The sequence below is a fragment of the Polychytrium aggregatum genome (genome assembly GCF_025602895.1).
Source record: "Polychytrium aggregatum strain JEL109 chromosome Unknown BJ171scaffold_10, whole genome shotgun sequence".
In the NCBI taxonomy this organism is placed as follows: domain Eukaryota; kingdom Fungi; phylum Chytridiomycota; class Chytridiomycetes; order Polychytriales; genus Polychytrium; species Polychytrium aggregatum.
Genome location: NW_026516212.1, coordinates 547,107 through 560,227, shown reverse-complemented (window position 1 = coordinate 560,227; position 13,121 = coordinate 547,107). Strand labels below are relative to the sequence as shown.

The 13,121-nt window shown below is 60.5% G+C and overlaps 5 protein-coding genes across 5 annotated transcripts; 3 read left to right on the top strand and 2 right to left on the bottom strand.

Moving 5' to 3' along the window:
* Positions 1-358: 358 nt before the first annotated feature.
* Positions 359-1,060, bottom strand: BJ171DRAFT_579635 (reeler domain-containing protein; the record flags this gene model as incomplete). Its single annotated transcript, XM_053113977.1, has 1 exon — positions 359-1,060. The coding sequence occupies one exon, from the start codon at positions 1,058-1,060 to the stop codon at positions 359-361; it is 702 nt and encodes a 233-aa protein (XP_052968741.1).
* An 841-nt stretch (positions 1,061-1,901) lies between these two features.
* On the top strand, positions 1,902-3,772 carry BJ171DRAFT_457108 (uncharacterized protein). Its single transcript, XM_053108334.1, has 5 exons — positions 1,902-2,029; positions 2,154-2,256; positions 2,416-2,496; positions 2,642-2,946; positions 3,109-3,772. The coding sequence occupies exons 1-5, from the start codon at positions 1,960-1,962 to the stop codon at positions 3,492-3,494; spliced, it is 945 nt and encodes a 314-aa protein (XP_052968740.1). The 5' UTR covers positions 1,902-1,959; the 3' UTR covers positions 3,495-3,772.
* Positions 3,773-4,628: 856 nt separating this feature from the next.
* BJ171DRAFT_597321 (uncharacterized protein) lies at positions 4,629-5,633 on the top strand (the record flags this gene model as incomplete). The annotated part of the gene is made up of 2 exons (XM_053114740.1): positions 4,629-4,701; positions 4,872-5,633. 2 exons carry the CDS (start codon positions 4,629-4,631, stop codon positions 5,300-5,302), a joined length of 504 nt encoding a protein of 167 aa, XP_052968739.1. The 3' UTR covers positions 5,303-5,633.
* Positions 5,634-6,420: 787 nt separating this feature from the next.
* Positions 6,421-7,850, bottom strand: BJ171DRAFT_609763 (uncharacterized protein; the record flags this gene model as incomplete). Its single annotated transcript, XM_053115263.1, has 2 exons — positions 6,421-6,607; positions 6,673-7,850. Coding segments are annotated over 2 exons (1,365 nt in total), but the record flags the coding sequence as incomplete, so codon positions are not given.
* Position 7,851: 1 nt separating this feature from the next.
* On the top strand, positions 7,852-11,861 carry BJ171DRAFT_16167 (uncharacterized protein). The gene is made up of 3 exons (XM_053105875.1): positions 7,852-8,518; positions 9,476-11,360; positions 11,498-11,861. Exons 1-3 carry the CDS (start codon positions 7,969-7,971, stop codon positions 11,751-11,753), a joined length of 2,691 nt encoding a protein of 896 aa, XP_052968737.1. The 5' UTR covers positions 7,852-7,968; the 3' UTR covers positions 11,754-11,861.
* Positions 11,862-13,121: the final 1,260 nt, after the last annotated feature.

Genomic DNA, 13,121 nt, shown 5'->3' with positions numbered 1-13,121 from the left:
TCGACTGACAGCCAAGGCAGAGACGCATGATTGCACGGTAGCCATTTTTTGCTCTTCGGGGTCCTGAGTTGACTACACACACCCATCGTCCACCATGACCAAACAGAGGGGCAAATGCACGCAGCACACAAATACAAGAGCGTGATCCCATGGCCTGTCCGCTTGGTCCTGCAGATCACCGAGGGACACTCAGAGGATACATAGTCTCGTTTTCTCTCGACAAGCTGTATGCGTTTATCTATTTGGATCAGGGGGGGGGTACCAGACCAAGAAGCACCGGTTCCAGAGAGACACCGGACCAGACGATTTTGGGCCAGCGGGAAGCAAGGACTTGGTCGTTAGGCTGTCCTCTTGTGGTCTAGGCCTTGCAGCGACGAGTGGCCGAGTAGGCAGGGGCCACAGAGGTCGTGGCAGTGACGGTGACGGTGGCGACGGTGGTCGTGGTGGTGACGACGACGGGGCTGGAGACGGCGTAGGCCGAGGTGGCCGACACAAGAGGAGCAGGGGCCGGCGAGCTGCTGGAGGCCGCAGCGACAGTGGTGGTGGTGGTGACGACGGGAGCGGGAGGAGCAGCAGGCGCGAGCACCACGGAAGCAAAAATGTCAAAGTAAGGCATGTCCGGGACGATGGCGCCCTGGAAGTGGACGTTGCCGCTGGCCGAGGCCGGTGGGTTCCAGGTGAAGGTGGTGCCGGCGTTCTTGACGTTGGGGTTGGAGTGGGTGATGGAGGCGGCCGGGTCGCTGCCGGTGCACTCGGGCATGGAGCGGAAGCCGCTGTCGATCTGCCAGGTGCCGACACGGGTGGTGCCGTCGTCGAGGGTGGCATAGAGCAGCACGCCCTTGAAGGTACCGCTGCCCTGGACGGTGATGGTGAGCGGGGTGCCGGGGGTATAGACGGCCGAGGAGGCCGAGAGGCTGAAGCCCGAGGGGTTCTGGGTGAAGCCCATGCCGTAGTGGATGGCGGTCGCATCGGCGTTGCAGGTGCCGGCACCGGTGGGATAGGCAAAAGTCGAGGCGACCGAGGCCAGGACGACGGCGAAGGCAGAGAGGAACTTGACCATGGTGAGATGTTGAGTTGATGGACTGATGGATTGATGGACTGATGGATTGTCGGATTGTTGGATTGTCGGATTGTCGAAGGTTGGCCAAGCGATGAAGGAGCCGAAGGAAGCATATATAGCCGAAAGTGGCTGCGCCAGGCAAGGAAACAAGAGTCACCATGACCAGCCCCAGACGCGCACACACGCGAAATGTTGGGCAACATGCCGGTCGCACACGGGCCGAAACGGGACAGGGGCGTGGGCGCGTTGCTTGTCTGTGCGACGGCGGCTGACCACGTGCGTGTGCCAGGATGCTTGGCCACGTGATACCATTCAGAGGCCGGCCCAGGTGTGGACGGCCAGAGTGCGGCCGGCCAGGGACATTATGGTGTAACGCTGGCACAGACGGAGCCTGGAGCCAAGCGGGAGGATCGATGCGTGCCGTTGCGTGTTGGGCCCGCGGCACATGCCGCCATGGCCTGCGCATGGATCCACCGAGGAGAGGGGTTTTGCCCATCGCCAAGCCTGCAGGCAGCACGTCAGCGCACACACCCTGTCCTGCATCGCCAGGCCGTCTATATCACCGACATTTGTCATCGTGTCGGCTTGGCGTGTGCATCTTCCGCCATCGGCTCGCCTCGGACCTTCCGTCATCGACTTTGCCCCACGGGTCTTCCGCCATCGACGCACTCGGCACGAACAGCAAACACTGGCCACGCCCTGCACCGCGCCAATCCGGTGCAGCCCGCAGGAAAAAAATTTCCGTTTTTCCCGTCACGGGCCCATTTGAAATCCCGCCCGCCAAACCGACCCATGCGGCCGCACTGATAAACCCCTCCCTGGACGGCTCCAACCCCATGCACTTACCGCCTGCTCATAACCCGCCCGTTCACATCAGTCCCTCAGCTCTGCCCACAGCCATGCCCTTCTCCGACAACGACATCCCCAGCCTGGCCGGCAAGGTCGCCATTGTCACCGGCGGCACTTCGGGTGAGTCTCATGAGCATCGCCGCGACGCCTTGCTTGCAGCATTTCTGTGCCTTCCCGTCATGATCAGACGGCCCCGGTTTCCTCAAAGGCGACTCACTCCGAATGCTCTCCGCCGCTCATACAGGCCTTGGATATGCCACCGCCCACCAGCTCGCCAAAGCCGGTGCCGATGTCATCATCACCGCCAGGAATGACGAAAAGGGCCAGAAAGCCGTTGCCGAGCTCAAGTGAGTGCTGCAGCACCAGCGGAGGCGGCCACGTCTGTGACTTTCTGCTGCGTTGAGGGACCGGCCATCTGGAGCTACTCGTTCAGTGGCATCGGCTGCTCACTCATTCACTTTTGTCTGTCGTTCTGCCCTCGCACTTGCTTGCGACCGATGATGCAGAGCCCTGCTTGGCGACTCGGCCAAGATCTCATATGCTGTCCTGAACAACGAGGACCTTCATTCTGTCGAAGCCTTCGCCAGGTTTGTGCAGTCGCCACTCTACACCATCCGTGCCGTCGGAGTGATCTCATTTCGACCCATGGCGACTCACTCTTCATCCATGGCGATGCATCTCGACGCGGCATGCATCCGCTCGGCCCTCTTCCCATTCTCCAATGCCCTGCAGGTCCTTCGGCGAGACTCATGACTCACTCGACATCCTGGTCAACAATGCTGGCATCGGCATGCCTCCATGGAAGCCCATCCACGGCGTCGAGTCCCAGATCCTGGTCAACCATCTCTCGCACTTCCACCTCACCAACCTGCTCCTGCCCAAGCTCGAGAAGGCCGGCGAGCTCCATGGCGACGCGCGCATCGTCAACGTTTCCAGCGCCGGCCACGGCTTTGCCAGGCCATCTGCAACCAATCCCAACGTTGTGGACTGGGTCAAAGCAAACGAGGAAAATTCGTTTGAAGGAGCCCGAAACTACGGTATGTACCCTCCCAGCCACAGGCGGTTCCTCATGGTGCTCTGGGCATTCATGATCAGGGGACGCTTGTGTCCCATCCGCTTTCGTCGGCCGCCCTGGCTAACACAACACTCGCTCCACCATGTCATGGATATGCCCTCGTGGCGCAAACGCCCGTGTCCAGGCTTCAGCAAGCTCGCCCAGATTCACCACGTTGCCGAGCTCACGAAGCGCCTCGGACCCGGAAGCAAGATCCGCGCCAACGCCGTACATCCCGGAAGCGTCCACACCAACATTGCCGGATCCGACAAGCAAACCTCGAGCTGGTTTGGCCGTGCCATTGGCTTCTTTATCAACACATTCGGCTCCTCGCCCAACATCGGTGCTCTTACGCAGCTCTACCTGGCTGCCTCGCCCGAGGTCGTGACCAAGGACATCCGCGGCAAATACTTTGTCCCTGTTGCCAAGGAGCAGCTCCCGACTCCCCTTGGCCGCAGCGACGAGGGCGCCGTTGCGACCTGGAAATGGTCCGAGGAAACCGTTGCGCGCATCCTGCAGGAACAGCACTAAAGCCTCGCAAAGAGCGATGGCGGAGGAGGCCATACGGCATCGCGTTGGCGGCAGCGGCAGCGACATTGCAGACACGCGGCTGCAATGATTTTGTTAGCGATTGCCGCACTGCCCAAGATGGGCCTCACCTCCAACACATGCCTTCGGCTCTGTTCGTCAACGGGTGCTCCGCAACGACGACAGCCGCTTTTTTCTTCTTGTTCATCGCCCTCATTACTGTCAATCCAATCCCACCAGATGCGAACCTGGCTTGTGAATATACCGTCATTTTGTTCCTATGGAGCCCAGGTTGAATGAGTGTGCCCAAGGGGGCGACTGCCTCGGTTTCAGGCACCCTCTCAGGAGTCTCCTCGGCGGCGCATTTCTTGCCACCGGCGTGTTTGATTCGCCGCACGCAAAGCCCAGACAACAAGGGTGGCGGCGCTCTTGTGCGTTCCTGTAACGCCAAAGGGGAGATTTGCTCTGAAACCAAGGAGAACATGTGCTCCATGGACTTGGGACTGCACCAGTCGTCGCTGGGCATCCCGAAACAGTCGCCAAGTCGATCTGTTCGGCATCGAGGCTCAGCCGAGCAGCACAGCAGCATCCACCACCACCGCTCATTGCATCCACCATTGTCATCGATTGCATCCACCATTGTCACCGATCGCATTCACAGTGATCGCCGGCTTGGGCTGTATTGCCGTTCCGGCTCCCCCCCCCGCCACGGGCGCACAGCGGCACTCCACCACCCCTTGCAAGGCCAATCCTGCGGCAACGTGTGTCGGATTGCCACTGCTCCCAAGCCGGAACGTGCCGATCGGCCGCACGCCTGAAGGCCATCACCTGCGGCCCATGGCGCCCGCGCCCGGCTCGCCGTCTCGAGTCCAAGCCGAGAAGGCAAGTACACAACCGCAAGTACACAACCGCAAGCACTCAAAGGCAAGCACTCAAAGACGAGAGGCGCTCGCTCGCCCTTCGCTGGTTCTGCCGTCTGCGTCGTCGGCCTGCCCACAAGAGCTCATCGGGCTTGATTCCTTTTCTCCCACTCCTGCTCGCCCATCGCTGCCCGCCCATCTCTGCTCGCTGGGCCTTTCTTGCCGCTCGTCTTCTGTCTGCTTCGTCCCATTCACCCTCGATCCTCCCCCCCCCAGCATGGACTCGTCTTCGTCGGCCAGCGCAAGCGGCCCGTCGCCAACAACCATCATCATCATCGCCTCTGTTGCTGGTACGTCTGCGGCGATAAACTGCCAGCCGAGTGCCTCGGACAGCAAGACACCAACACTGGCGCACACGGCATCCAGTGTCTGGCCCGTTTCCTCGGGCAGGCTTGCTTCGAATGCCTTCGAGATGGCTCACTGCTTGACATGTCCCATCTACCCGTCCCCCCTCCTACAGGTGCATCGATCCTGCTCTTTGGCTCGCTGCTCATCTTCTGTCTGTGCTGCCGCGTTCGTCCCGATACTGGCACCCATTCTGCTCCCAACTCCCGCACCAATCTCATGATTACCCCGCGCTCGACACTGTCGCTGGTCAGTAAATCCAGCAGCCAGGAGGGAACGCCTTCCCAGCGGCCGAAATCGCTGGCCCTGCACCATCCGTCCCCAGCCGTCGGCTTTACATCCCCAGCAGTCAGCCACTCGTCCCCGGCAATCAGCTTCTCAACCCCGGCAGTCAATCACTCATCCCCGGCAGTCAGCTTCTCGACCCCGGCGCCGCCAAGCTTGTCTCACTCAAAGTCTCAGCATAGTCTGAGAATCGACACAAGCATCATCAGAAAGCCTCCCCCGCGAGATCAATACGACCACCACCCGGCCTTCTGGCAGTAGCCGGCCGTCGATAGCGATCGCCCACAACCCAGGCACTGGCTATGAGGGGGGGGGGCGACTCGACCAGAGTTCTTGGACTGGCGGGCATACCCTTTCCCACCCCGGAGCCTCGATGCGCTCCTCACACCCCGTCATCATCTCTGGATCCCACCCTCCGATGTTTTTCTTCTTCGTCATCTCGACGATTTGTCTGCCTCCCGCTCCCCTCTTTGCCGACATCCCGCCGCCTCAGCTTGATGGTTCTTGGTCAGGCAGATTCCCATGTCGCTGTTGGCTCGTGCCTCCCCATCCTGTCCGCATGTGCACCATTCCACCGCAACTACAACTGCACTGATAGACCCTCGACACACTGGCATCTGGACCGAGCACCTGCTGCACCTCTCTGTGGTTTGTCTCGGTCGGTTGCCGTCGCCCCCTCCCCTTTTTCTTCATTTTCACACGCCCCTTTCCTACTACATATCCATTTTCTCCTTGGTACGCTTTGGCCCGAGCCCCTCGACCACAACGTTTCTGATCTTTGTGACCTACACATGGATGTTGTAGCATATACACTCTGGAGCTCTGGTCGATGGACCATTGTGCGTTGCATCGACTACACGCTCCCCTCCCCACATTTGCAATATAGAACCCATCGATCATGTTCTGTCATCCCATCGGATCGCCCTGCTCTTGTGGGGGATGTCTGTGTGGTGGCTAAGCGCTATGTTCCCATGGACTCATATGTCGTTCATCCCGACGATCGTGCCGACCTTGGTATTGTGATCAGCGACAGCAGCGGCATTGCAGTCGCGAACCAATCTGCAAGGGGTTCGTTCGCAAGGGCTCCTTCACGGAGCGAGTGGCCCTGCCGACATGATCTCCTCCCTTGACCCGGCGGGTTGGGCACCGATGCAAACCTCTGTCTGGCCCATGCGAGCATCTCTCGAGCGCATGCGAGCGTCCCTCTGGATCGCTGACACAGATCTCGCCTCCACCGCATCGCCAGCATGGCCGTGGTGTGGAGGAGCTGGAGTCAGACGAACGACAAGAAAGCGATCGGCACACAACCACAGCGAACGACCCCTCCGCCCGGGCTGAGACGGAGCGACGGCCTGGTTGGTGCTCCAGCGTCCCTGGGATCAGCTTGTTGAGCGGCCCTGCTGCTGATCAGCCACCGGCGGCATGGCCGTGCTTCCGCCGTTCCGCCGAGTCCCCTCCATATTGCTGACCGACAGGTCTTGAATGGCAACAGGGACGCTGCCGAGCACAGAGCACTCGGGATGGCACATGTCCACAAGCAGGGTGATATGGTTTGCAAGGCGGGAGCTGTGATATTCAAGTGGGGTGTCATTGATCTATCGTCTCACCTTCTCACCTGCTCGTCGCCTCACCTTCTCACCTGCTCGCCGCCTTGCTGCTCATCAGCCTGTCTGTGATCCACCTGTCCTTGGTGTATGTGCGCCGACCGTCGTTGCGGCGGCTGCTTGTCCCTGCCTTCGGACATGTTCGCGGACCAGCCCCTGCGAGCGAGCCTGTGTCGCCATGCCTGTGCCTGCAGGTCGGATATCACCGCTGGCTGAATGTGCCCGTGGCTGCGACATGGGCCTGGCTGCGACATGGGCCTGGCTGCGAGCACCGGTGCGGATTCGGTGTCGATAGCGCAGATCGCCGTATGGAGCAATGCAGACCTGGCAGACCGTCGTCCGACTTGCCATGCACTTGCCATGCACTTGGCAGAGAGCGCCGTGCGGGCTGGCCATGAATTCCTCTCCAAGGCTGCGATCGATGTCAATGTCGATGTCGATGTCGATGTCGCTGTCCTCGACGGGTTCGCACTCCCATCCCTTCCCTCCTTCCCGACATCCTCGCCCTCTTCCTCCTCCTCCGCCCAGCATACGGCCTGACCCTGTTCTTGCAGGACCCCGCCAGACGACGGCGGGGACCAGTGGCCCTCGCCCAATCCAACCCTCCAAACAAAATCACGCGGGCTTTTGGTCCTCGGCCATGCCCCGATGGTCTCGGCATCGGCGCCGAGCGCTGCTGATGATACTGCTGGCAGCACTGCTGGCGGTACTGCCAAGTAACTCTCCGGACTGCACTGCCGAGCGACATCGCCAACTGGGTCGGCAACTGGGTCGGCAACTGGGTCGGCAACTGCATTCGGCAGCAAGTATCGCTTGCCCGTCCATGTCCGCTTCATGCCGGCCTCTCCCCGGCCGTCGTCCTCGCCGAGGTCGCCGTCCGGCAACATGACCCAGCCCAGCGCTGATATCGCCCAGGCCAACCGCCCAGGCCAATCGCCGGCCCGCCAGTCGCCCCGCCGGTGGTCACTTGCCGGCCGTCCGCTGCCTCGAGCTGGTATGACCCTGGCCCACCGGGCCTGAGCCGAGCCCAGCTCTTTTCCCTCCGTCGCCCGCTGGCGCTTCGTACATTGTTCCTCATCCCCTCCCATCTGCACTTGGTGCTCCTCTCCCCACCTATCTACTCGCGCATTCCTTCGCTCGTGCTCACTGCCTCGCACCAGCTCCCCCTCACTCTGCTCTTCGCCTCTATCTCGTTCTGCCTTGGCCCCAGTGCCCTGCCTTCAACGGCCTCTCCATCCTTGGCTCTGTACACCACCACCGCCGATCTCGCACGTCCCCGCCTCAGTCCGTTGCTGCGTGCAACCGCCGCTTGCTGCCCGCTACATGACCACGGCGTGTCCGCCTCTTGCCTCTCTGTCTTCCCAGCTTCTTTCTGCCGCGGCTCTGCCCAGCCCCAGTCTCCCTTCTCTTGATCGAGCCGCCATCACCATGACCACAGACGTTGTCGCTGCCAACGATTCTTTGGCACCGACCTCGTTGCCGCTCGCCGCTCAGGAACGGCCTGCTCTGCCCGACCATTCCGACGAGTCCTCCTCGCCAAAGTCCCAAGCCGCCCTGACCCTGCCCGTCATCAAGCCGGACGTGCATGCTGCCGCTGCTGCCGTCGAGTCGCCCGAGTTCCGCCCGGCGCTGCCATCCTGGACCTCGCCAGAGTCCCTCAAGGACAGGTATCTCTATGTCCTCGAAGAGAACCGCGACCTGCTGCTCCGGCTGAACAACCTCCAGAGCGAAAACAAGTCCCTCGCCGACACACTAAGCTGCGTCCAGCACGAGTACTTTCTATGCAAGCAGGATCGCGACCATCTGCAAATCAGCTACGAGGCCCTCCTGGCCGCCCATGACAAGCGCCTGGGAGCCACCAAGCGCACTGATCGTACGTATATCTGTATGGCTCTTCCGGACCACGGATCAGCTCATGTCAAGCAATTTCGTCTCTTACTCTGTGGTCTAGCCTGCCTGCTGCTTTGCGTATCTTGTCCTGGCCGTGCATTGCGACTCTTTATTGTTCTTCTTGCTGTGCTGGGTTGCTAGTTCCTCCTCCTCCTCCTCCTCCTCCTCCTCCTCCTCCTCCTCCCCTCTCTACCAAACGCATCTTTTCGTGTGCATTTCCGCCATTCTTGGCTGGTAGCATGGAGGGCTGATCCGGCTGGCTGATTCGGATCGAGGGGAGGGCTTTGTTTTTCCCCGCTGCTTCTTCCAGCAGCTTCCGGGCCAAGCTTGGCTCCATTCGCCCTCGTTTCGTTTACATTTGGCCGCTCATTGTTTGCTGTCGATTTGAAATCGAGGGGGCGGGGAGCGGTCTGTTTTGATCACCTTGCGTTTCGTTGGTTGCATGGTGCTGGCATGCCCTGGTCTTTGCTGCTATGCGCACTTGGCCCGCGGAGGCGGAGGCAGACTCTGGTCCTGGGTCTCGCCCTGGCGGCTGGACCTGGCGGCTGGACCTGGCGACACACGCCCCTGCCCATGTCCGGCCCTGCCATACATGCATCGGCGATGCGGCGGCCGGCTGTTTCTGCCATCCGCTTTCCATGTCGGCGATTGTCCTCTGGGCCTCTGCATTCCTCGCCTCCCTTTTCCCGCTCCCACAGCTGATCCATCACCGTGATGCTCCGCCCGACTCTGCCCCGTTCTTGCCCTCTTGTCCTTTGGCTTGCCAACCTGGGCTGGGTGGCTGCACTGGATTATGGTATCCGGGCGGATGGCGTTTTTTCAGGCGCGTCTTGCGCACTTTGATTGCCCTGCCATGTCGCCATGTCGCCATGGTTCCTTGCCTGGCCCGCTGCCATCTGGTCTGCTTCTAATCTCCCGCTCCCGCCTTCTCTCCACATAGGCCCTCTTGTACACCACCACGATGGTACACAAAGCGACGGCGACAGCACCGATAGCGATACCCCAATGCACAATATAGCGGCTACCCCGTCCTTCATCAAGCTTTTCGAAGAAGCCTACTCGACCCGCTTCTTAGAGCTGTCCGAGCTGGATCGCGCGCGCATCGAGGAGGATGCCGCGAGCTTCCTGATCTCCAAGCACGGCAGCTCGGCTGCCACCTTCGACCTTACGGTCTATGACCGCCAAGTTCAGCGCAGAGTCTCTGCCATTCCGATCAAGTACAAACAGGAGTATCTTGCCCAGCTGGCTCGGCTCATGGCTACGATTCGCCATGTCCCTGCATCTGTCAAGAGTGACTCTCTGCGTCTTGCATACCCAGTCGAGCCCGACCAACAGGGCTTCTCTGGTCTGCTAAAGCGCCACGACGACGAGCCGCGAAAGCGCCATGCCGAAACCCTCCACGACGGCCCTGCCAGCGACGTCGCCAATGTCCCTGCCCGACACGAAGAGGTCGATAGCGCCAACGGCGCCCTGCTCGGCGGCCCCGACAAAGCCTTTGCTCGCCCCATCGTCAAGAAAGAGCCTCCAAAGCCTCACCACCATGCCACCAAGGCCGGCGCCAAGGATGAATACATGGCCTGGACGGACGTTGTGCGCACGCGATTCCCGTACTTTATGGGATCGACTCCGGCCATGTCCAACCTAGTCAAGTCGTTCCTGAAGGAGCGCAAGGTCCCCGAGGTGCGGGTCACGCCCTCCAACTTCAACTCAACCGCAAGGCCCACCCTCGGCATCCCTGGACGCTTCCACCAAGAGTTCCTGGACCTGTTTGAGCACCGCTTTGTCGGCCCCGACGGCGAGATCGAGCGACGAAAGGGCTCGTCGGCCACCAGCAACATGCCCTGGCGCGATCCGTCCTCGCCCTCCAAGGGTTCACACAAGCGCAGCTACGAGAGCGGCGACGAGTCCAGCCATACCAGCGGCAGCTCCTCTCCGATCTCGACCGCCAGCCAGCCTGCGCTGCCAGTCGCTGCTCATGCTGCTCATGCTCACACTGCCCATGCCCACACTGCCCATGCCCATGCCCATGCCCATGCTGCCCATGCTCATGCTCACGCCGCCCATGCGTCCAGCGCCGCCAAGCCCAAAGGCGCGACCCATTACACTGATCCCTTCAAGCCCATCATCTGGTCAGAGATTGTCCGGCCCAAGTTCACGTCCTATCTGAGCGACAACACCCGCAACACCCTGTTGCTCTCCCGCATCCGCAACGGCATCCGCGCTTATCTACATGACCGCGTGGGGCCCCTGCACCTGACCGTCGAGGGCTGCCTCGTTCCGTCGACACACGGCCGCGGACGCAAGACCTACGGCGTCCCGCCTGTCCTTCACGAAGAGTTCCTCGAGTGGTTCGGCCATCACGTCCTGACCCACTTCAAGAGCTTCCCCGAAGGCGCCAACCCGCCCATCTACTCGTCCTCGCGATACTACTCCGACCTCGAGCGCGACAAAATTCTCGCCTCTCACCCGATCCCGATCATCAACCAGACGGGGAACTTGGGCTCCTCGATCGATCCGGCTCGGCACCCGACCTCCAGGTCGATGAGCGCCGTCTCCCCCGACTATGGACACGGATTCTCTGATCACGATGATGCCAGTCTGGATCCTAACGCAGCCAAGCGCCGCAAGCTAAAGGAAGAAGCTGGCGAGCGGCTCGTTGGCAACCTGCATGGCAGAGACGGTGTTATGATGGCGGTGCCGCTCCCGGCAATCCAGTTGCGCCAGTCTTCCGAGTCGCTCCCGTCGGTACCGGCTGCTGCTGATGTCGAGGATCGGCCGGCCGCGATCAGCCCCGAGAAGGGATCCAATCTCGTTCGCTACAACATGTAAGCTTGGACAATGTGGCATCGAGTGGTGGGGTATGCAATGGAGTGGTGGGGTATGCAATGGAGTGGTGAGGTGTAGTTGGGGATGAAAGTGAGTGAGTTGGCCGTGTCTGACACTCTAGCGTCAATATCGACAGCATCTTGAAGCAGGTGATGCCCAACTACACCAGCATCACCACCAACGAGGACAAGATCGAGATGAAGCGTGCCGTCAAGAACTTTCTCCTCTCCAAGATGAGCCGCGACCGGATTTCGGAGTGCATCCTGTGGTCGAGCACAGGCAGCATGCAGTACAACACCTACGGCATCCCGCACGACCTCGAGCCCGAATTCCGAGCCTGGGCCAAGAAGGAGCTCGAGCAGCGCTTCGGACAGCACGTGCAGCACGCCTAAGACCCATCTGCTGCGAGAAGGGCTCCATTGACCTCTTCCTCTACAGTTTTGCCTCACTCTCTCGCACCCTCTTCCGACCAGTCGCATCCTTCGTGGCCGACGGAGGTCAAGTATTGGCGCATGTTGTGCCAGCAACACCGTAGCCGACTCCCCCCCCCTCGAGCGCGGGACATCGACCCTGTGTGAACGCCGTCAGACAGTGTTTGAACATCTATTTATTGAGCCTGTATTTTGAGAAACAACCCAGCCAGGCAAGGGTGGGGACGGTCTTTCCCGCCAACTTCCTCTATGACAGAGCGGAGTGGCCGAGACCGTGTGTGTATGCGTACCTGCTCTTCAACGCCGACAAGAAAAAGAAACCAACCAAAAAAAAACAGAGAGAGAACCTGCATGTGTGTCTATTAGGAATTTTGTGTGAAGCGAGTTCCGCGACTTGGGGGGTGCCTTTCCGTGTGTATATTTTGCTCTCTTATCCAGCTCCTTTACATTTCTGTTCACAGCCATTGTATGCGAGAGGAGGGGTGCCTCGAGCCCTTGCTCGTTTCTCTTATGGATTTTTGATATTGATATTGATATTGATATTTAGTTTATCTTGAATACATTCTTTCATTATGCAATGCCTCTCTGGGGAAGGGAGTCGGCGGGTGTGTGTCAGCTGACGCGGCGGAGCGAAAACGGCTGGAACATGCTGGAACATGCTGGAGAGCCATGATCCCGCGTTGCCCCTCATGACCTCTGTCCAGTGATTGAGTGCTCCGGTTTGGCCGACGCTGCCACTGCCGATGCTGTCACTGCTGCTGAAGTTCTGCAACTCAGTCTCGCGAGTGGCCCTGGACGGTCCTCGGCGGACTGGGACGGAGGCGAGCGGACCGTATCAGGCCAGTCGCCCGCACCCAGCGCTGCATTCACACCCAGCACTGCATTCATACCCAGCGCTGCATTCACACACTCCACATGCTGCCCAACCGGCCCTTCCCACGCCGTTCGCTCGCTCGCCATTTGTTCACACGACCCATGTGCCAAGGGAACAAGCGCGGGACAGTCAGATCCGTGTGTGTGTGTGTGGCCGTGCCACCAATGACAAACCCGCCGCGAGAAGCGAGCGAGGGCCTCTCGGTGCCGCACGAGACGCTCTCGCCGAGGCTTCATTTTGCGGTGCCCCACATTTTTTTTTTGGGCCGTTGTGCCCCGCAGCCGTTTTTACGCAGTCTCGTCGCAGCCCCCCCCCTTCTGTTGCCCTGCACTCGCCCCTCGTCTTAAAAAAGAGCCCCCCCCCCTTCCTTCTGTTGCCCGAGAGATCACTCGGCCTACTGCGTTCATCAAATCCGGTCCTCGTCCAGCGTCTATCCGCTTCTTCGACACCCTCTG